The 22,250-nt window shown below is 37.4% G+C and overlaps 1 protein-coding gene across 2 annotated transcripts in view; it reads left to right on the top strand.

The window, feature by feature from the left end:
* The first annotated feature begins 223 nt into the window (after positions 1–223).
* Positions 224–22,250, top strand: part of POLR3A (RNA polymerase III subunit A) — a 37,731-nt gene continuing 15,704 nt past the window's right edge. For both annotated transcript variants that reach the window (XM_086752339.1, XM_086752338.1), the window contains exons 1-21: positions 224–279; positions 623–758; positions 1,281–1,418; positions 1,966–2,137; positions 2,684–2,838; positions 3,792–4,031; positions 5,081–5,243; positions 5,442–5,578; positions 6,128–6,231; positions 6,928–7,069; positions 7,586–7,726; positions 10,226–10,295; positions 11,000–11,127; positions 12,628–12,766; positions 14,381–14,545; positions 14,824–14,996; positions 16,158–16,269; positions 17,377–17,495; positions 18,950–19,087; positions 20,699–20,869; positions 21,745–21,858. In XM_086752339.1, the coding sequence (XP_086608465.1) occupies positions 236–279; positions 623–758; positions 1,281–1,418; positions 1,966–2,137; positions 2,684–2,838; positions 3,792–4,031; positions 5,081–5,243; positions 5,442–5,578; positions 6,128–6,231; positions 6,928–7,069; positions 7,586–7,726; positions 10,226–10,295; positions 11,000–11,127; positions 12,628–12,766; positions 14,381–14,545; positions 14,824–14,996; positions 16,158–16,269; positions 17,377–17,495; positions 18,950–19,087; positions 20,699–20,869; positions 21,745–21,858 (2,901 nt within the window). In that variant the 5' untranslated portion in view covers positions 224–235. The remainder of the gene's footprint in view (positions 280–622; positions 759–1,280; positions 1,419–1,965; positions 2,138–2,683; positions 2,839–3,791; positions 4,032–5,080; positions 5,244–5,441; positions 5,579–6,127; positions 6,232–6,927; positions 7,070–7,585; positions 7,727–10,225; positions 10,296–10,999; positions 11,128–12,627; positions 12,767–14,380; positions 14,546–14,823; positions 14,997–16,157; positions 16,270–17,376; positions 17,496–18,949; positions 19,088–20,698; positions 20,870–21,744; positions 21,859–22,250) is intronic.

Here is a 22,250-nt window from a genome sequence, read left to right as displayed (position 1 = left end):
CGGAGCGGCCGCGGGCCCCAGGCGCCCTGAGAGGCGGCCGTGAGGAACGGCGGGGCGGGGCGGCTGCCCGGCGAGGGCTCGGGAGAGTGCCCCGGGCGGACCCCGGCTGCTCCCAGCAGGGGGCGCTGCAGGCGAGCTCAGTGCGGCCGCGTGCAGCCCCGCCAGGCGCCGAGGGGCGGGGGCCGGGCCCCTCTCTGCCGCCGCTGCTGCTGCTGCTGCCGCCGCCGCCGCCGCCATGGTGAAGGAGCAGTTCAGGGAGACCGATGTGGCCAAGAAAATGTGAGTGGGGCGGGCGGGGTGACGCGGGTTGCCGCTCCGTTGCTCGGGGCTGCGCGGCGCCCCGGAGTTGCTGGGTTGGGTCGGCTCAGGCTGGCGGCCGGGCTCGCGGGGGCTGTGGGCTTGCCTGAGAACAGTGATAAATCCCCCGGCTATAAAACACCTACTCCCTGCAAAACAGCGCTGTTTTTTATAGTTATCCTAAGAGAACCTACTTCAACCATATCGTAAATCGACTTAGCTGCCTTTGCGTTGCTTCCAAATACGTCTGTGTGTGTATACCTGTAGTTACAAGTATTCGTGCATGTGTATGTGCACATCCATACGTCTGGAATTTCCATTCTAGAAGCCACATCTGTTTTGGCATGAAGTCTCCGGAGGAGATGCGTCAACAAGCTCACATTCAAGTGGTTAGCAAGAACCTGTATAGTCAGGACAACCATCACTCTCCGCTGCAGTATGGAGTACTTGACCATCGCATGGTGAGAACTGTTGGTTTGTTTTTTCCTGACCCACTTTGTAGAACTACTTGAAGTGGTTAAAAGTAAGTTGAGATCACTGAAATTTACTGCTCATCCAAAATACATGCAAACGTGTGTCTGCCTGAATTGCATAGACTGTCAGTTACAGTTAGAACTACTTTCTTCGTGCTTTTGGATGGTTCAAGGAAACTGTTCTTTTGAGGCAGCAGATAAGTTCTTTCTCCCTCATTGGTGGACTCAGAGACATCCATCTGCAAACTAACATGTGGTAGGTTAATAAGTTGTAGAAGAGTTGCAAAAGCTGAATGAGTTAATGTCACGGCCTGCATATGAAAGACGTTTTTTCTTTAGGGTTGGAGTCACTTTAGTGCTACTGACATGTTTCTGATGCTGGGGAAAAAGGAGTAAGTGTTGTGGATTTGCTGTCAGGATAGTTGACTAGCTCAAGAACTGTTGTATTTATGTATTCAGTTGATTGCAGCTAAAACGTTTTTCTTTGTGTGTGTTCCTCTTCTCGCAAAGGGAACCAGTGAGAAAGACCGTCCCTGTGAAACCTGTGGAAAAAGTCTTGCTGATTGTTTAGGACATTATGGGTACATTGACTTAGAACTGCCGTGTTTTCATGTTGGATACTTCAAAGCTGTGATAGGCATCTTACAGGTAAACACAATTATGATTTGTCATCAGTTTTTAGTCTAGAAAAAGGAAATTATCAGGAAAGATGATGATTGAAAGTACAACTGAGAAGACTAAAATAAGGTTGTGTTATAAATCTTATTTATGCATCCTGTGTTTAGTAAAATAAATGTGTTTAAATACCAGTCTTAGTGATGTAAATACATCTGTGTTATTTTATGTAATCTCAAACTGATTAATTTAATCCATTATTTTACTGAAGTAGTTTGAATTAAATGTATGCAGTATAACTTGCCTTTTAGGACATTCTGGTAAATCAAAGCTCTGTTTGCTTTGTATGGATCTTTAAGGTCCTGCAGAGCTTAGATAAGGATTTGCCTTACTGACTACATTCTTTTTCCCATATACTTTTTTTTTGTGTATTACAACATATAAATGAGTCTTTCAACCAAGACCATTATATTTAATTTTAAAAACTGCATTCTTTTGAAGAACTTAAGTTATAGTAGAAGAGGTTACATCTCTGAATGTATTTATTAAACAACTGTGTTTATATGTGTTTACATTTAAGATGATCTGCAAGACCTGTTGCCGTATCATGCTATCGGTGGAAGAAAAAAAACAATTTTTGGATTACCTGAAGCGACCTGGCCTTACATATCTTCAGAAGAGAGGGCTAAAAAAGAAAGTGTCTGAAAAGTGCCGAAAGAAAAATACTTGTCCTTACTGTGGTGCCTTTAATGGTAAGTGTTGACATTGGCAGTTAGTGATAGTTAACTGTTGTGATGCTTTTTGTTTTGGTGGCTGTGATAGCGTCAAAATCTTCAATATGCTGGTTCATTCCACAGCTAGTGGGTATTCTTTCTGGCACGTACTAAGAATCTGGTAATTGCATTCTTATTGCGAAGCCTGTGCTTTTTGACATCTCTTTATATGAATGTAGACATTGCCCTTTTTTGTTTGTTTAGTTTCGTGTGATATCTTTTTACAGCAGTAACAGGTATTTGATACTTGAATAATAGCAAAAAAAATCCTACTTAACATGTTTTTTAAAATATTGTCAGCTATTGTCAGTGACCTGATTGTCCTCTTCCTGTTTAGTCATTTTAGGAAACTGATTAATAATGTTGATAAAGTTTTCTTTTATTCTTTTGTGCATGGAGGTTTAAGTAGTTTTTGGAACTATAGTTTACTTGTTTTAAGTTTTGGAGTTGTTTTTTTTTTGTTTAGTGTTTTTGTTCTTGTTTAAAAAAATGAAAATAAACCAACCCACATTTATTTACCTGCAGGAACTGTGAAGAAGTGTGGTTTGTTGAAAATAATACATGAAAAGTACAAGACCAATAAGAAAGTTGTAGATCCAGTCGTATCTACTTTTCTCCAGTCCTTTGAAACTGCCATAGAACATAACAAAGAAGTAGAACCCTTACTGGGAAGAGCTCAGGTGAATTTTATTATGACTTAAATTTTCTGCTAGTTTTTGTGTCTGGAATAGAACTCCTCAAAGGTTTTAGATGTAGCAGCTTAAGCCTTGTGGTGGCCCAAGATTTTTATATACCAAAAGACACTTGAAGAATGTTTGTATTCGTTGTAATAATGCTAACTTTGCTAAAATGAGAAATTTAGTTTATTGGTGTGTTCTAGTACATAGCTTTCTGTCTGTAAAGAAAGGGAGTGTTCTTGGTGTGTTTTACTTCCATAAGCTAGAAAAGGGAGAAGAAATATAGGCTCATATAAACTCTGCATATACATGTAGATTTAACTCTGAGATTATTAGAATATACAGAATTTTTTTTATTCTTCATAAGAACTTAATGTTGGGAAGGAGAGAAGAGATTTAATTATCTAAACTTTTTGTTTCATTCAGCTTTGCATTGTGTGCGGTTTCATTTCCTTCTGCTCTTTGCAAGCTGGGAAGATCTCGGGGTACATATTTAGACAGAAAAAGTGGTGAATATCTGGAGTTTCTTACACTGCAGCAGTAGCTGTACTAAGAAGAAAGAAATGAAGTTTTGAAAAGTAGTCTAGAAAGTACTGTAATTTGTGTGACTTGCTACTAATAAAATGAGTAGAATGTACAGTAAGTTTGTTATAAGAGGTTAATTGGGTTGCTTTGTCAAATAACTATGAAATGCTTTCAGTTAACAGTTTACAAAAGAGAGTAGCCTGACGAGAAGTAAACACTGATGTATAAGGGAAAGAATGTAGCAAGTTAGACAGTACCAGGATTGGTTCAGAATAAATAAACGAAAGCATAGTTTTGTTCGCATGAATAGTTCTTCTCTATTTGTCTTTCTGAAATAGTTTATTTTTGACCAATCAATAAATAAGGGGAGGAGAGAAGCATTGAAACTGTTAGGTGACGGCTTGTTATCCGCATTCTCCAATGATTTGTAGGAAAACTTGAATCCTTTGGTAGTATTGAACCTCTTTAAAAGAATCCCAGCAGAAGACATCCCTCTGCTTCTAATGAACCCAGAAGCAGGTAAACCTTCAGATTTGATCCTGACACGTCTTTTAGTGCCTCCACTGTGTATCAGACCCTCTGTTGTGAGTGACTTGAAGTCTGGCACCAATGAAGATGACTTGACAATGAAACTGACAGAGATCATTTTCCTCAATGATGTAATAAAAAAGGTGAGCCATCCTTCAAGCTCTCAGAGACTGTGCCTTCAAAAAGATTGGGTTAGAATTGAATAGAGCGAGTGGTTTTACTTGTCTTACTGCTTACAGTCTAGCAAGCAGCCTGTACTGTACTCCTATGCTGCTTGGCATTTTTTTGAAGGAAATAAAGAAACTTGCTTCAAATTGAGCTGGCTGACCAGCTACTTGCAGTATAGGACCTGCTGAAGATCTGCTGGTGGATCATGGGGAATGTTTTTTCATTTGAGTTCGGGTCTGTCAAGTTGACTCTTCTCCCTCCCTCCCTCTCTCCCTCTCTCCCTCCCTCTCTCCCTCCCTCTCTCCCCCCGCCTCCTTCCCTCCCTCCCTCACTCTTCTTGTTTTCACCCTATTTCTCTGTTTCTTTTTTTTTTTTTTTTTTTTTTTTTTTCTCTTTCTCCCAGGACTATGACACTTTTTGAGTGGTCATTTAGAATGAAAACATTATGCTTATTGGTTCTTTTTCCATGTACTTCTTTCTCTTTTTTTACTGTGTCTTTGTCCTTTCTTTGTTGCACCATCAGGTGTCAGTTAGCATGGTAATCAAATTGAGACTAGAAGTAAATTTGACAGTATATAATTTGTTTAGAACAGTTCTACCAGACTAATACTTTTCAGGCTTTTAAAAACTTGTCTTTTGTCAGGCAGACAAAATCAAGTGAGTATTAACTCTCCTATGATTGAAAAATTAACTACTGATGATTTTTCTGGCTGTGAAATTATATTAGCTTCACTTCAGTGGCTTGGGAAAAAAATATAATTTAAACAAATACATAGTTTTGTGAGCATTTATCCAAAACCAATGCTAGTAAAAAAAATTTTTTTGCTGGGTTTTCTTGTGAATGGCCTAATGCTATAGCAATATACACCCTATTGTAAAGTTATCTTGCCTTTTTGATTCCAGTGTATGAAGGCTTTTAACGTTATTTTTGAAATAAGAGTTTTACTTGTGTCAGAAAAATTCTTTGCTAGTTTAATATGTGTTTTTATATTGATTTTCTGAATTGGATGACTATTTTGTTTAGCATAGGATATCAGGAGCCAAAACACAGATGATTATGGAAGACTGGGATTTTCTTCAACTGCAGTGCGCCCTCTACATTAATAGTGAGCTCTCTGGAATTCCTCTCAACATGGCACCTAAAAAATGGACCAGAGGTTTTGTTCAGAGACTTAAGGGAAAACAAGGTTTGTCTAGAAAGTTGTTTTAATTTTTTTTCTTTTTTTCTTAAGCCACAAGTATTTGCTATTCCAAAGCATCTCTCTGCTACTGTTGTGTTGTGCTTCAGTGATGTACCTTGAAAGATGTTTTAATGTGCTGTCTTAACAGATAACATTTTGAAAACAATTTTTTATAGAAGAGTTTTCACTTGATTATTTTGTTAGGACGATTTAGAGGCAATCTGTCTGGAAAGCGAGTGGATTTCTCTGGCAGAACAGTCATTTCACCTGATCCTAACTTAAGAATAGATGAAGTAGCAGTGCCTATTCATGTTGCTAAAATACTAACCTTTCCTGAAAAGGTAAGTAATGTAGGACCAAAACTTCTTCTGTGCTCACTTTTTTTTTTTGTTTTGACCAGTCCTCAATGCTATTCTTCTTCATAGCTTTGCTATAAAAGATAGTGAATGTGTTACTTCATGTTTGAAATGTTCAGTGGTGCTTTGCCAGTTCTGTTGCTGCTGGTAAATGAAGGTTGAAGTGTCAGATACATGCCAGTATTGTGAAGGCATATGCTGTAAGAAGTGACACCTCCAGAGAGAAGAGTTTTGCTTGATATTGTTTGAACTCATACATAGCTTCATATGTTTGTTGGTGTATATGTGTAAGGAGTGGTCAGGTATTTTTATTTCTGAATTTACTTCCCAGTTTTTTAATTTAATTTCACTCTGATGTTCTTGTCTAGATTCGCTTACGTTTTCCTCCTCTGTTCCCTCCTGCCTGTTCCCTTCAGCAGCTGTAAGGGGGATTGTCGGTTGAGCCTAAAATTAGAAAACTCAAAAGGCACTAGCAAAAACAAGAGGTCCTGAAGCATGTTTCATTTGTTTCTGATTGAAGTCTTTATGCAACAGGTGAACAAAGCAAATATTAATTTTATGAGGAAACTTGTCCGTAATGGTCCTGATGTTCACCCTGGAGCCAACTTCATACAGCAAAGACACACACAGATGAAAAGGTATTGTGCTTATCTGTAATGATTCACTTCTTATTTCTCCCCATCAACTTGTTCTTACTGCGGTGTGGAAACAGTTACATCTACAGAGATTAAAATTTATTTTTAGAATCTTTCATAAAGGGCAGTAACCAAAAAAAAGTTGTTATCTCAGGTTTAGGGTACAATTTCTTTTTAGATAATCTGTTGGATTTAAACTTAAGTGTACATAATAGTGATAGAGAACTGCAGTTAGATTTTTTTTTTTAATATTACTGAGTCTCTTATTTGAAGTAGAGAGTGTAGTACAAAGATGAATGAAAACAGGCAGTTTTGGGCACATTATACTGGCTATTTCCTTGGGAGACCTAATCTGCGGTCAGTTTATGGGTAGTAAGAAGAGATAGTATATGAGTGAAACTCACTATACTCCCTGGTACAATTGAAACAAATTCTTTGGTTTTATAAATAGATTTTTTTTTTTTCCTTACCTACTGCACTAATAACTGCAGCTTCGTTAACTAATGTCACAGACAAGTTTATTATTTAAAATAGTAGCAGGGCTGATGTTTAATGGTGAAATCCACATCCGTTTTTTAATACAAACACTCCGACATTTAATGGAAGAACTTGCATTTTAAAAACAGAATTTATTTCCAGTTGGCTTTACATCTTTCTGACTTTATTTCTTCTGAATCTATTGTTACATGTTACTTTAAGATTTTTGAAATATGGAAACCGAGAAAAGATGGCCCAGGAGCTGAAGTTTGGCGATATCGTGGAGCGACATCTTATAGATGGTGACATAGTCCTGTTCAACCGACAACCCTCTCTTCATAAGCTGAGCATCATGGCTCACATTGTAAGTGCATACACAGCCTAACATACAGTGCATCCCTGAGTATTAGGTGTTTTATCTTTGCTGGTGTTTATCTCTTACACACACAAAAATAAACAACTTCTGAAACACTGTATGGGGATGAGCATGAATACAGTGCAGTTGTGCTTTTGCAGGGGAATTGATGTGTAACTGGGCAGTTTGCTGTCTGAACAATTCTCTTAATAGCCGTAATTGACCTCGGTACCTGTAAGCATTTCATTTCTGTAGAGTTGATGTGATCTGTGCAAAGCATGTTGTGTTCTCTGCTTGGTTTAAATTCTTCATAATGGAAGTTATTAGGTACATTTCATAGCATAACCTGAGTACAATTTCTGTCAGTTCCTGGTTGAGTTAAATCCTATAATCAGAAATTTTGACTAGTGGCTGTAGTAAAAAGAAAATATAAAGCCTATAAGGAAGCAGTTGAACCTGGCTTTTCATCTTTCAGAATGCTTGACTATATGTGCATTACTTTTTTTTTTTTTTTTTTTTTTTTAGGCTAGAGTAAAACCCCATAGGACATTCAGATTTAATGAATGTGTCTGTACACCGTACAATGCAGACTTTGACGGAGATGAGATGAACCTTCACCTCCCTCAGACAGAAGAAGCAAAAGCAGAAGCACTTGTGTTAATGGGGGTAAGTAGATAATGTTAGAGTTGCGATTTTACTGGAGACAGATGGGCTGAGCCCTGTATTTCTTAACTTGCATGTGAAATCTGAAATATTACCAAGATTCCTGGGTGTGGATAATGTGCGTCTGTTATACCACTTGAAAACTCTGCGAAAGAGATATTACAATAAATGAGAACTGTTACACACTGGTAGTCTAATAAGCTTAAATTTAGCATCTATGCAAAATTCAGTGGTTTTAAAAAAGTAGATGTCATTAGTATGTTTCTGCCTGACTATCCTTAGTGATTGTTACCAAAATAGGGTGGCTCTGTTACCAAACAGGTACATACTTGGTTTTCTGGTCTGACAGCCCAGCAGTTGCAGACAGACCAACTGGAAATGGGGCAGTGATGGTGTGCTTGTACTGGAGAAGGCAGTTTACCAGAGAAGGCAGGAGACTGTAGGCTCTTAGTGCAGGGAAAAAAGGGAGAAGGGAGGGTAGATAAAGAGGGACCTGGTTGCAAGCGTTGATCTGTGGTGTAAAAGTAGAGTCAGTAGCATCAATCTGAGCATTTTCCAATACATTGCTTTTTTTGGGGTGACTGAATGCCACTGCTACTTCAGATGTAGCAACACAACTGTTGGCTGCAGTATATATTGGCTTGCTGAACTGATTTAGAATCATAGAATCATAGAATGGTTAGAGTTGGAAGGGACCTTCAAAGGTCATCTAGTCCAACCCCCCTGCAAGGAGCAGGGACATCTTTGGCTAGATCAGGTTGCTCAGAGCCTCATCCAGCTTGGTCTTGAACGTTTCCAGGGATGGGGCATCCACCACCTCTCTGGGCAACCTGTGCCAGTGTTCTATAACTCGCATTGTAAAACATTTTTTCCTAATATCCAATCTAAATCTACCTCCCTCTATTTTAAAACCATTACTTCTTGTCCTATTGCAGCAGGCCCTACTAAACAGCCTCTCCCCATCTTCCTTGTAGGGCCCCTTGAGGTACTGGAAGACCGCTATCAGGTCTCCCCAGAGCTTTCTCTTGTCCAGGCTGAACAGCCCCAACTCTCTCAGCCTGTCCTCATAGGAGAGGTGTTCCAGCCCTCTTATCATCTTCATGGCCCTCCTCTGGACCTTCTCCAACTGGTCCATGTCCTTGTGTTGGGGGCTCCAGAACTGGACACCAGGGCAGAGTAGAGGGGGAGAATCACCTCCCTCCACCTGCTGGCCACGCTTCTCTTGATGCAGCCCAGGATGCGGTTGGCCTTCTGGGCCTCAAGAGCTCATTGCCTGCTCATGTTAAGCTTCTCATCCACCAGCACTCCCAAGTCCTTCTCCTCAGGGCTGCACTCAATCCATTCCCCGCCCAGCCTGTATTTGTGCCTGGGATTGCCATGACCCAGGTGCAGGACCTTGCACTTGGCCTGGTTGAACTTCATGAGGTTGGCACGGGCCCACCTCTCCAGCCTGTCAAGGTCCCTCTGAATGGCATCCCTCCCTTCCAGCGTGTCAACGGCACCATGCAGCTTGGTGTCATGGCCGAACTTGCTGAGGGTGCACTCTATCCCACTGTCCATGTCGCCGACAAAGACGTTGAACAGGGCTGGGCCCAACACGGACCCCTGAGAGACCCCACCTGTGAACGGTCTCCACTTGGACATTGAACCGTTGACCGCCACTCTCTGAGTGCGGCCATCCAGCCAACTCCTTATCCACCGAGTGGTCCGTCCATCAAACCCATGCCTCTCTAGCTTTGAGAGAAGGATGTCGTGCGGGACAGTGTCAAAAGCTTTGCACAAGTCCAGGTAGATTATATCCGTTGCTCAATTTGTGAGCGTAAAAAGACATTTTCCCCCCCATCCCACCCCCCGCCGCATAAGTGTGTGATTCAAGTGCCTTTATTGGCTTGCTGAACTGATTTGTGAGCTTAAAAGACATTCCCCCCCAACCACCACCGCCAAGTGTGTGATTCAAGTTTGTGCGGGCCTGTGAGCAGTTCAGTTCAGACAAAACCATGCTGTGTAGGTGGGGGTGATTAACTGGAGCAGTAGTCTGAGTAAGACATAAGAAACTGAGGCTAGTGGAATGGGTAGCTTGATTATTGCATATCTGTAGGGACCACACAACTTGCAGTGTTTCAGTAGGTCACTGTAGTGAGCGTCTCTTTTGTCCCTTCTCAGGTTCTGAACACTAGCTTGTCTTCCCTTCCCTGTCCCGTTTGAACAGTAACCTACCAAACACATCAAGTTGATTGCAGCTTCTGCTTTGGAAACAGAATATATAATTTCCAGTAACTATTCTCAAATTATTCCTTAACTACCAGTAGATTTGCATGGACTGTAGTGAACTGAAACTTACAGTTTGTTTTTTCTATCTTTTTGAAGAAAGCTGTCCTTTGATTTAGAGAAGCTTTTACTATTTCTGCTACAATAACTGTCTTAAATGGTAAGTTTTCTTCTGAATGAATAATAGAATAAGTGTCTTCAAAAGCATTATTTTTTGTTTCTTGTGTCTTACAGACAAAAGCAAACCTGGTAACACCAAGAAATGGAGAACCTCTTATCGCTGCTATTCAAGATTTCCTCACAGGTGTGTGTATCAGCTTATTTCAGAGCTGTATGATTTAAGTTATTCCCTCAGAATTGCTTTCAGCTTTTCCAGAATTTGGCTGTATTAATTTATAAATTTCTCCTTTCACACGTAAAAGTGACATGAAATTAAGGCCATTCTTAGTCTGAAATATAAATTATATCCTCAGAATCTTTTCTGATACTGTCCACCTTTGTAGCTGCAACTATTATTACCTTTGCCTATGTTTTGCAGTGTTTCTCTGACAGAGAAAATGAGTGTTTAGGATATTTGTATGTGTTACATAGTCCATGTAAACTGCTTATGATTATGGTAAAAGAGTTGAATTCATCAGTCAAAAAATAGTTTTAACCTACAGTAATTACCTTCAAGTTCCCTTAATTCTTTGGGAAATGTCCAATGAGTATAAGGAAGAAAGTGTACAAAAATTAATGCCAAGGCCTTATTTTTACGGATGGAATAGAGTCTGAGAGAGTGAATAGATTATAGAAATGCACTGGTTCTAATTTTTAGATATTTGAGTGTGGAGCAATAGAAAAAAAATCTGGAAAGGATTTACAACTGAAGCTCTCTAACCTACTGTCATTTTGCATAGTAAATAGTTAACTAGTGTCAGAGTGAAATCATTGATACTGGAATATGCAGTAGTTTTTAAACTTAATCTAATTTTATTCTTGTCACATTAATAACTTTTTACATTCTAGGTGCCTATCTTCTTACATTGAAAGATACCTTTTTTGATCGAGCTAAAGCCTGTCAAATTATTGCTTCTATCCTGGTTGGCAAGGACGAAAAGATAAAAGTTCGTCTTCCACCTCCAGCAATTCTGAAGGTGTGTCAAACTTCTTTTTTAGTGTTACTACGACTTTCTTTGTTGTGTATTCTTAACTCATGGTGATGTTCTCAGCAGAGACAGTTCTTGTTTTCTCTGATGTTAGTTCTGTATGAGATTTTTCTATTTGTAAAGTGTAAAGTGCAAGGATCAGAGTTTGGGGTCAAAGCCATGCAGAAGTTATTTGATGGTTCCTGATGCTGAATAGAGGTAACCTTTCGTGGTGCAGTCCAGATGCAAGCTTCTTTCAGGATTCAAACATAGCTTTGCTGCTGTCCTGCAACTGTGAGACGGACCACTTGGCTGTTAGTGGTCAGTAGAAGATACATTGTTCTTCATAACCTCACTGTTACGGGCTGTGCAGACCAATATGAAGCTAAGTGGAGAAATCATGTTATTCCTTGAGTGCCCTCAAGTTATGTCCTGAAACGCTCAACAGTTCTAGGTTTCGGTATTCCAAATTTAGGAGATATGAAACCTGGGAAATCATATCCTTTACTTGTTAACTTGGCAATGTGTTAACGATTAAAGAGGGTGAATGCAATGTCACTTTGGTTTTCTAGTTGGTTATTTTTTTGTTTGTTACATCAGGTAGACAAAATATTTATTATGAAGGGCAGAGTATTTGTGTAGTTGTCACAAACTTTGAAAAGAGCTATAGTATAATTTATTAGATTGGAGTCTGCGAAGCCTTCATTCACATACATGTCTGTATTTGATTAATTTTATATTTGAGGCAAACAGTATTGTTTGGAGGGAGTTTGATACATTTTCAAATTTGTTAAATACTTAATAAATATTAGAGTATATTATTAATGCCGTTTATTTAATTTCTAAATATTAAGTGTAATATTAGGGAAATTCAGAAAGTTAAATTGAAATACTAGTGAATGATAGTAATTAAAAGCAAAGTCAGAGCATTTATGGACAGTATCTAATGTGAATTTTATATGTTTATATAAACTTTAGCTAATAGCCAAGAGCAGTGACTCTTTGACTGCTTCTGTCACTCCAAATGAGTAATTTTAGCACTAGCTGTGACAGTTATTGTATTTAACAACAGCTGAGGGGAGCATGTAATTATATGAATCTTTAACCTCCTAAAAATTTAAACCAAAGGCACTATATAAAGAAGGAATTATAAAAATTACAAATGTTGCAACCTTTTTGACAAATTAAATGAGAGCAGTGGCATTTTTTTTTCCCTTTCTAATCAGAAAGGGAAGCATAACAGTAAGAGGGAGCTAGTAGAGCATGTTTCTTTCACTGCATACACGTACCCTTCTGTAAAGGGTAACCATTCAACAGTCAGTGTTTTTATACCTATAAAAGTGTGTGATACTGAAATATTCAAAGGCATGCTACTATGCATTTTTACAAGTATAGTTCATTGTAGAAAGGTTCTGTATAGAAAACAATTTTATAATTAAGTTACTGCTTTTTACTGTAGTTGTAGCGTAAACTCTGTAATCCTAACTCTTGTTCTTCTGTTTCTCTAAGCCTGTAACACTTTGGACAGGAAAACAGGTTTTTAGCCTCATTCTCAAACCCAGTGATGATTGTCCTGTAAAAGCCAATCTACGAACCAAGGGCAAACAGTATTGTGGCAAAGGGGAAGACCTGTGTTACAACGATTCTTGTGAGTAACTCTTCTAAAGCTGTGTTTTGGAAGCCTTAAAAGAAATTGTAGACACTGTTTTGCTGAGTTTGTTGCTGCTGACCTCACGGTAGGAGTTAAACCAGTACTTCACATAAGTATTCTTGAAGTGAAAAATAAAATTATGTAGTTTTTATTAAAATTTGAAGTCATGCTGAACAGCAAAGAAAAGACTTGAGTGTTTTGTTGTAATAAAATTTCTTTTGTGTGATACTAATGTAGTATGTGAAAGTGAGAGAGAGATAAAAGCGAAGAAGCTTAGGGAAGTGGTTGTGCAGCGGGCAAATGGAAAAATTTAGTATCTTAAGTGGGGGTAGTGATAAAGCGATTAGAAGTTAAACAGTGAAAAGGAAGGAAATGTAGGTAAGATGGGAATCCCTGGGATATCAAACCATCTGTATCCTTCCAGTTAGAAAGGTCAGAGTGGCAGGTGGAATGCAAAGCATCAGGGTGGAAAAGGCTGTAGGAGATGAGCATTTTAGGAAGTATGGGAGGAATTCCCATTTTCTGAGTTTGATAGTAGCAGATGATGTGGAAAACTTTTCCATTTCATTGGTGGCTCTTTTCAGTTCTTTGAAAAAACATCATTTCTGAGGCAATGCTAATTCTCTTCAGAAGGTTATCTGCAAATTCTCCAAGTCTCAAGAAATCCTCGTGTCGTGTATTGATTGTATATAATAAGCGATAGAGCAGTGACTTCCGATTCAAACATATGATTACCTAAATTCACATGAAAAATATTGAGCATACAGTACAGTGTGCAAACATCTACTACATTCTATATAAATTTATTTAAATTGGAGCCATCTACTTATGCCAGTTTTTTTCGTGAAAGATGTATCGTGGTGTTGACGATGAACATATATTGTACTACTCTCATAGAAAATATGTCTAATGTTCATGTACAGAGGATACTTTTTAATTGATTAAAAGCTAAAGCTTGTAAGGAAGATGCAGTGCCTGAAATGGAAGGTTCCTGATGAAGCAAAAGGAAATAATCTCAAAGAGGCTGTGTGTACACCCCTACAGGCAACATGGATGTTGTTATTACGTGCTTGTAATTCAAGAGACATCTGAGTCCAGTGTACCTATTAAATTTAAGCTGTACCTCCAGAGATGATTGAGTTGAACTGAATATCAAAATCTTTGAATAAGAGAACTGTAACTTCACTTCTGAATTTTTGTTGCTCTGCTTTATAAATAAATAAATAACTGGTTTATTATGCATGATTGAGGACTTTGTTTCTGGACAGATAAGATTGATTGAAGACTTTATTCTGATGAATGAAGTGAAGTTCATTTTTAAGATTTTTAACAAAAAGGATTATTCACGATGTCTCTCACAAATCTTAAATTTGATACAGCTACCTTTCTAAGGAGGAAGGGAAACTCAATTTTAACTTAAGTTGATACCGTCAGGTTGTAGGCTGTTCCCCTTACTCATGCACTTTCTACAAATAGACTAAATGTCCGTCTTCGGGCTGTGTTTTTGTAATGAACAGAGCTTTTATTTAAAAACCTACTCCATAACTTATTACAAGAATTTAGGGAATGCTTTAGAAAACTGATGAATTATTTTTGCCTTTTTATTTCTAGATGTCACAATTCAAAACAGTGAGTTAATGAGTGGCAGTATGGACAAAGGAACCTTAGGTTCAGGATCCAAGAATAACATCTTCTACATCTTGCTGAGAGACTGGGGACAGGTAGAAGCTGCGGATGCCATGTCACGACTAGCCAGACTTGCTCCCGTCTATCTTTGTAAGTACATTTCTTCTAAAATAGTATCTTAAAGCAGAAATACAGAGCAATCAAGCAAGACTTTTGCTACAAATATGATGTACTCTGTTTAAAAAGAAAAAAGAAAAAAAAGCTAGTTGTGAAGCTAACAGGAACAGTGAAACAACTGATTGTGCTTATGCAGTGCTTGTGACGGGAGGGGAAAAATTAAGTTCCCGATTATAACATTTCCTGCTTTTAATATGTTTTCTCTGCATGAGATTGTTATTAATATCATCTTTTTTCATTTTTAATAATAGCTAATCGTGGCTTTTCAATTGGAATTGGTGATGTAACCCCTGGGCAGGGCCTGCTGAAAGCTAAGTATGAGCTCCTCCATGCTGGCTATAAGAAATGTGATGAGTATATTGAAGCTCTGAACACTGGGAAGCTGCAGCAGCAGCCTGGTTGTACTGCAGAAGAGACACTAGAGGTAAAATTTTTAATTTAAATTTTATACATTTAGAGTCAAAATTTCATTAATATATTCATGTAAATTGTGAAGTTCATAGTTGTCTTCTGAAACCTAAAAATATGAGTAAATAGAGTCCCTAGGTATGCAACTTCAGCTGAGCCCGTCTAGGCTTAACATTTAGATGCACAATTGTATGCATCTAAAAATGTTATCTAAATACTAAACAACTGAGATCCTTCCTCCATCCTGGCTGGATGTATTGGGGTGACATACAAGAAAATAAAATTACATAGGTAATTGGGATGGGGTTAAAAACACTCATAAATATTTGCTAAGTTAATAAAGAACAATAACAGTAAAGAACCAAGAAGCAAAACATTTTTTTAATTACAGATCTGTTTATATGAAAGTGTTTTCTTGCTCCTTATTTGGGCAAAAGTTAAGTGAACTTTGCTTTTTTTTTTCTCCTGTAGAAATTTCAGTGAAGAGCAATGAATATTGCTCAAAAGCTTGCAGACAGGGACCTATGGTTTTATACAGTTGTTGTCTTGTCTAGTCAATGTCTAGCTTTTGCCCTTAAAAAATAGTAGTGGGAAAAAAAGAAAAAAAAAAAAAAAAAGGAAAAAAAAAAAGGAAAAAAAAAACCCCAACAACAACAAACGGGAAAACCACATGCTGTGATGAAGTACTGCCACAGTTGTCCAGTATGCAGTGGCACTCTGGCTGAAAGAAGTGTCTTGCAGTCTTTTCCACTCTTACTCTTTTCAGACACCCGTATGTGCCCTGGAATGGTTTTATTTATGTAGATGTTCTGTTCTTAACAATTGGAGATATTCATTGTACTGTCTGCAAGCAGTCCAAAAATACTTTTTTGGTGATAAGATTACAAGTAGCATAACAAGACTTGCAGCTTAGTTCTGTGCTCAGCTTAGCTCAAGTTGACGCTGCTGACAAGAAGAGACTGTCATGTCCCTGGCTATCTCTGTCATATCCCAGCAAAGACTTTTTGCTCAGCAAACTGGAAAGTTAAGCAAGTTAAACTTGCTTTACCCAAAACAATATCTAAATTCCTTTCTCTTCATTGTATTTTGAATTCCGTTTGACTACTGAAGGTATTGCTCTCAAGTGATAGAGTACTGTTTGTAACCAATGCTGAATCTCTGAAATCTTGGATTTCAGGCCTTAATCCTTAAAGAACTCTCTGTTATCAGAGATCACGCTGGCAGTGCTTGTCTCAGAGAACTGGACAAGAGCAACAGTCCCCTTATCATGGCTCTCTGTGGTTCTAAAGGTAGGGATTGCTAAACTTTGCAAGTAGATTGCTTGCTGCATCACTGTTCTCAAAATTACTCGTTCTGTCTTCATAGCTTATTTTACACCATCAGTTGTGCAAGTATTAAATTCATGTCGTATAGATTTCAAGTGACTCGTCTCAGTAAGTACAGGGTATAGTTAATTAAAATCAAGCTGATGTTCTAGTTTTTGTATGTTTCAGTTTTCAGTACAAATTGAAAAACATCCTATTGGAACTTTAGGTGTTCTTCAGACTTGAATTAATTCATCAATTTTCAGTTGCATTTCTCACTTCAAGTATCTATATCACATACAAAAATCAACTGGAAATTATATATTAAGAATTGGAACTAATATTTCAGCCATCTTCATTGCTTTGTTTCTGAAGGACCACCTGTGTAATACTTATTTGTTTAATACTCAGATTCTTATCTGAGCTTTTCTTTGTTTCCTATGAGAATTTGAAGAAATCAATTAATTCTTTGCCTTTATTTACGTGTCTGTAATAAATTGTGGAAAGCCTTAGAGTGACATTGTGTATTTCAAAAGAAATACTGAAATCTAAGAAGGATATATACACATAAGTCTAATTTTGGGAGGTGGGAGGCATTGTTTGCAAGCATGTTCAGCAAATATAACTTCTGCGTTAGTGACTTATTTCTCTGGGACTTAATTTGTTCTAGGAATCTTGGTAGACACTTAACCCTTCTTAAAATATATTGTTAAAATACGTTCATTGAAGAAATTGTGAAGCAAAATAAGTTGGTTAGGTTGTATAAAACACAATCTGTAATATAAAACAGGATAATAAAAGAATTGTTGTCAAATAGTGGTGACGTTAATGTCTATGACCCAAAACAAAAAAATTAAAAAGCAGTTGTTAACTATACTGTAGACTTAGTTGTCAGTCTCTGCATCAATGCTGAAATACGCAGGACAAGTAGCAGAAAAGCTTCCTTAACTGTTGCAATTCTAAGTGCATTTTTTATGAATTATGATGCTAAATAATAGATTTTGATAGAAGTGGAGACAGCTGAGTAATCAGAGGAGCACTAATATTCTCCATTTGTGAGTGAGAGGTTTTTTTTTTCCCCTTTCTTTTCAGGGTCCTTCATTAATATATCCCAGATGATTGCTTGTGTAGGTCAGCAGGCTATCAGTGGGTCCCGAGTTCCTGATGGATTTGAGAACAGATCCTTGCCTCACTTTGAGAAGCATTCTAAGGTAATTCTGTATGTTTACAATACTCTGTAAAGAAAAGTGAAACAAACTGCTTTAAACCGTTTTAAGAAGAAAACATGGTAGGATGTTCTGTCAGGACATTGAGAAGGAAAAGGATCACATATGGTGAAAGTTAAATGTTTTGAATGTGGTTCGGGAGTTAACAGTAATGGTGTGAATTGCCATTGGATGTCTAGTTAGCTTGAAGTTTTACAGCTAAGCCTTGCTTAGACGTTTCTAATTTAGTAAAATTAAAGTAAGTCTGATGATACATTTTTAGTATCATCACTATTATTTTAGTCCTAAAAATAATTTGCTCAAGTCTTGAGTTCTGTTTCACTGCATAAAGACTTTTCAGGACGACTGCTGGGTGTGTGTTGGTATCTTTAGACAGGTGAAACAACATGCCAGATAAACCATTCTCAACTCTATGGGTTGTTTTTTTTCTTTCTTCCACTAGTATAGGTATCATGGGCTAATCTGGATATTCTGTCTGAGTTCTGTTCTACATGAAGCAATAAGGAGTCTCATGTACTTGTTAATAAAATTCAGCAAGATGCATTTTTTTTTTTTTTCAAACCGCTGTCTGAAATCTAATTGTCAGTAGAGAAGGTTCTAGGTACCAGCCATCAATCTTTTTAGTGCGTTAGTCAGACAATTCAAGTGTCAGATGGCATGACACTTGCATTTTTCACTAATGTCCAAAATTCAGCTTCTCAGTTCTGTAACGTAAAAATCTTTTCTTTCCTCAAGAAATTAAAGAAGAATAAATACTTCATGGGTTAAATGACAAGAAAAAAGTTAAAAATTAACTCTAGCTTTTTTTATTGGTTTAAGAAGCACTACCTGTTAAATAACAGCAAAAAGTGATCTTCTAAGATGAAGCTCTTTGTAGTCTGTTTACTATTCTGTGTGGTCATGGAGGCAGTTTTAGTTTTATTTGACTTCAAGTGATGCCTGCATAAAGTTCATGGGCAAGAACTCTTCTCGGAGGTGAGAGCAAACTGTTCAAAAGAATTAGTTATGTACGTCCCTGCAGGCATGCTTTTTTCTGGATTCCTTAGTCTTCAACGCTGCAAATACCTTTGCTATACTATTGCAAAATTGACATTCTTACCACCCTTTCAATATTTGCAATTTTAAGTGAGGCTGAAGTGTTAGAAGTTGGTGGTGTTTGCAAGGAATGACTAGAAGCATGACAAGGCTTGTAGAAGGAGAGCAAAAGTCTATTAGATTAATTGGGAAGAACTGGGCAAGACTTTTGAAGCCTTTATTCAGATCTAAAATACAAACATGGAACTTCAAAGCTAAGTGCAGCTGAGATGATTGCTCTGTGTTTGTGTATGTATTGGCTGATTGTCTGAAGGAGTTCAGATGACATACAATGTGGTTTTTTTATAGCATGCATACAGAAGGTACATTGCATTTTAACCATTTTTCCCCACTCTTCTTTGTAGCTCCCAGCAGCAAAAGGCTTTGTTGCTAATAGCTTCTATTCTGGGTTGACTCCTACTGAATTTTTTTTTCATACAATGGCTGGTCGAGAAGGTCTGGTTGACACAGCTGTAAAAACAGCTGAAACTGGATATATGCAGGTAACTGTCAGTGGAGTGGGGGTTTTGCCAGTCTTGCAAAAGCAGGATATTTCTTATGTTCGTATTAAGGCGAAATGTGGGGGAGAAGTACGTACATTATGTGTATGTGTGTTTGGTTTTAGTATAAGAGAGTAATGTACTTATGAAATACATGACTCTGCTCTATTCTCCAGTAGATTTGAGGCTTGTAAATGAGACCTCAGGCAATGGTACAGAAACATGATTATATTAAGCTGTTTCCTCTTGAATATGGGTGATAAAAGCCCTTGTTCTATGGAATTATTGAGGATGGCTTTCTATGTAGTGTGTGTTCCTAAAACCCATGTGAATGACGGAAGTTTTGTCTGTGCATTATAATGTACGTTTGAATTGAGTGTTTTTTCAGATACGATATTTGAACAGTGAGAAACGGAAGACACGAATGCTTGGTTTGAGTTACTTGAAAGACAGAAATATGGCTAAAGCTCCCTTTCAGTGTCTGTCCTTTTTAGGTAACGGGCATCTTGGCCATACAGACTTGGACTTACAGTTCTGTAAGGTGCTAGTGTCTTTGGCTGTATCTCATGTGAAAACAAATGTCCCTCCAACAAAGCTTCTTGCTGTTACGAGCAATCTTAAGAATTAAGTGGAAATTTTTAAGTAGTATTTCAAGTGTAGTCAGGCACTGCCTCAGTGTAAAAGGCAAGATAATTTGAGGCTGGGGACATGTTCAGAGATATGCAAGTAACGCTGCAAAGACTGAAATAAATTCCTTTTGGAGTGAGTGACTAATTAGACTGTTTCTCTCCTAAAATAATGGAGTAATGTTTGCATGTGTGTAAGTATATACAAATATATATAAAGATAATAAGCAACCTGCAAAGTATTTTTCCTCATCAAATTTAACCCTGCATGAATAAATTGTAGCACTTGGACTTTGAAATTTGGAAAAAAAAAATCTTAACATTTAAAAGAAAAAAAAAATTCTTTAGTGAGCTAATTTACTTTGATAGAGCAATTAAGTTCATCTTTCAAGTAACAATGATTTTAACCACTAATGCTTCATAGCATGCCTTCTTTTTGGGGAGGTGGAAGAAGATGATAATGAAGGGTTTTCCCAATACGATGAATTAAAGTAAGAGAAGTAGCTAAAACTGGTAGAAAAATAGCACCTGCTAGCTTTGATGGATGACTTTTTTTTTTTTTTTTTTTTTGCTAGTGAAAGTAATCGTTGACTGTATTTGCTTCCATATGTAAAGTGTTCTGTCCCTTGAGAAATAAACCTGGTTGGAAGAATTTGAATATTCTGTAAAAAAAAAAAAAAAAAATCCCAATTCCTCAGACCATGATAGGTTCTTGCAGCTTAGCATTAGGTTTCTGATATGATGGACTTAAAAAATGTGGAGAATTGTGTTGTTGCCTTAAATTTTATTTTTTGTTGGCTTTCATGTTCCAAAGAATGTACAGTAAATCTGTAGGGATAATGTATGACTTAAAATATATTTTTATGCCTGCTAATTACTTTATCAGATTTATTTCCTGAGTCTAGTTTCTATACTTGTTTTAATCCCAATCAACAGCTATTTTTAAGAAGATGTCCTTTTTGTATTTTTGTTCACCCTCACGCTTCAGAGGCGACTGGTAAAATCACTTGAAGATCTTTGCTCACAGTATGATTTGACAGTCAGAAGTTCTACTGGTGACATTATACAGTTTATTTATGGAGGAGATGGCTTGGATCCTGCAGCCATGGAAGGGAAGGATGAACCACTGGAATTCAAGCGAGTTCTAGACAATATCAGAGTAAGAATTACTGACATCTTTGTTGGAAGTGTGAAAAGACTACTAAGTATGTAGGAGGGAATAGTAAATTATGGGGAGAATTGTTTCAGTTGAAGAATTTTTTTTTTAAACTGCCTTTTTGTGTTGTCCTGGTCAGTCTTTCAGCATGTGTATGCTTAGTGTTATAGATATTTTCTTGCATTAGAACAGAGCAACTAGGACAAAACTGTGTATAAGCTGTAAAAAATATAATTTTTTTTTGTGCTTAGACATAATGGTTGGACTTGATGATCTTAGAGGTCTTCTCCAACCTTGGAGATTATATGATTCTCTAATTCTAGGGCCTAATAGCCAACTCACTAGATAAGTTATTACTGACTTAGTGGGTACTAAATTGGACTTTTATTACACGAAGTAATACCTTATTAAATCAAGACATGCATGTTGTTTCTTTGAACTGCTTCTTAAGTTAAAGGCTTGATATGTTGTTGAATAACCCTGGACATGTCATGTTTGAAGAATGGTATTTGGTTTTGTGGTTTGTTTGTTTGCTGGTTCAGTTTTATTTGTCCCCCCTCTCAACAAAGATGAAAGCTTTTCGCTGAAATAACTGTTCATATTTCTGTAATGTGAGTGTAATCTATCAACGGAAGTAGAAATGTGTGTGTGTATACCTTCAGATTTATACAAGTAATTAGAAGTCTATGTGGACCTTCTCTTCACAGTAGTCTGGTATTACATAGTTAAAAAAACAAAACACAACAAAAAAAAAAAACAAACCCTAACCCAAAACTAAAGAATGCTGTAATCATTGGTATGTATCTATATTCTGTGTCTTTGCAATGAAGCTTTTGTGCATATGTTTTACGTAAATAAGTAATTTTTTTCCTCTTAAGGCTGTATATCCATGCCGAAGTGAACCAGCCCTTAGTAAAAATGAATTGGTGTTAACGTCCGAGTCCATCATTAAGAAGAATGAGTTTCTTTGCTGCCGAGACAGTTTTCTGCAGGTAATTACCTCAATTCCTTAATCACACTGTGACTAGCTTTTGCTTATAAATCAAGGCAATTAAATAAAGTGGTTTTATCAGTCTTTAGGAGCAATGGCTGAATTCTGTGCATTAGTAGCAGGAGCAGTAGTTTGTCCAGTAATAAGTTTCTGTACACTTAGGCAGGGAAGTAATTTTAGTTAATTTTAATTGTTCTTATGATAGTTGTTCACGTTCACCACAGAAACTTTAGAAATGAGAGAAAAATCTAGTGATTTTTTGAGTAGAAGGTGCTGCTGATATGAGATCTTACCAGAATTTCTCTCCATAGCAAGATGGTACAGTAATTATGTGCTTCCCCTGGGATGTCAAAAATTAAATAATAATCATTGACTCTATGTAGGAAACGACTA

Source organism: Chlamydotis macqueenii, chromosome 7 (genome assembly GCF_036417535.1).
Source record: "Chlamydotis macqueenii isolate bChlMac1 chromosome 7, bChlMac1.mat, whole genome shotgun sequence".
NCBI lineage: Eukaryota > Metazoa > Chordata > Aves > Otidiformes > Otididae > Chlamydotis > Chlamydotis macqueenii.
This window is presented reverse-complemented; position numbering and strand designations above follow the sequence as displayed.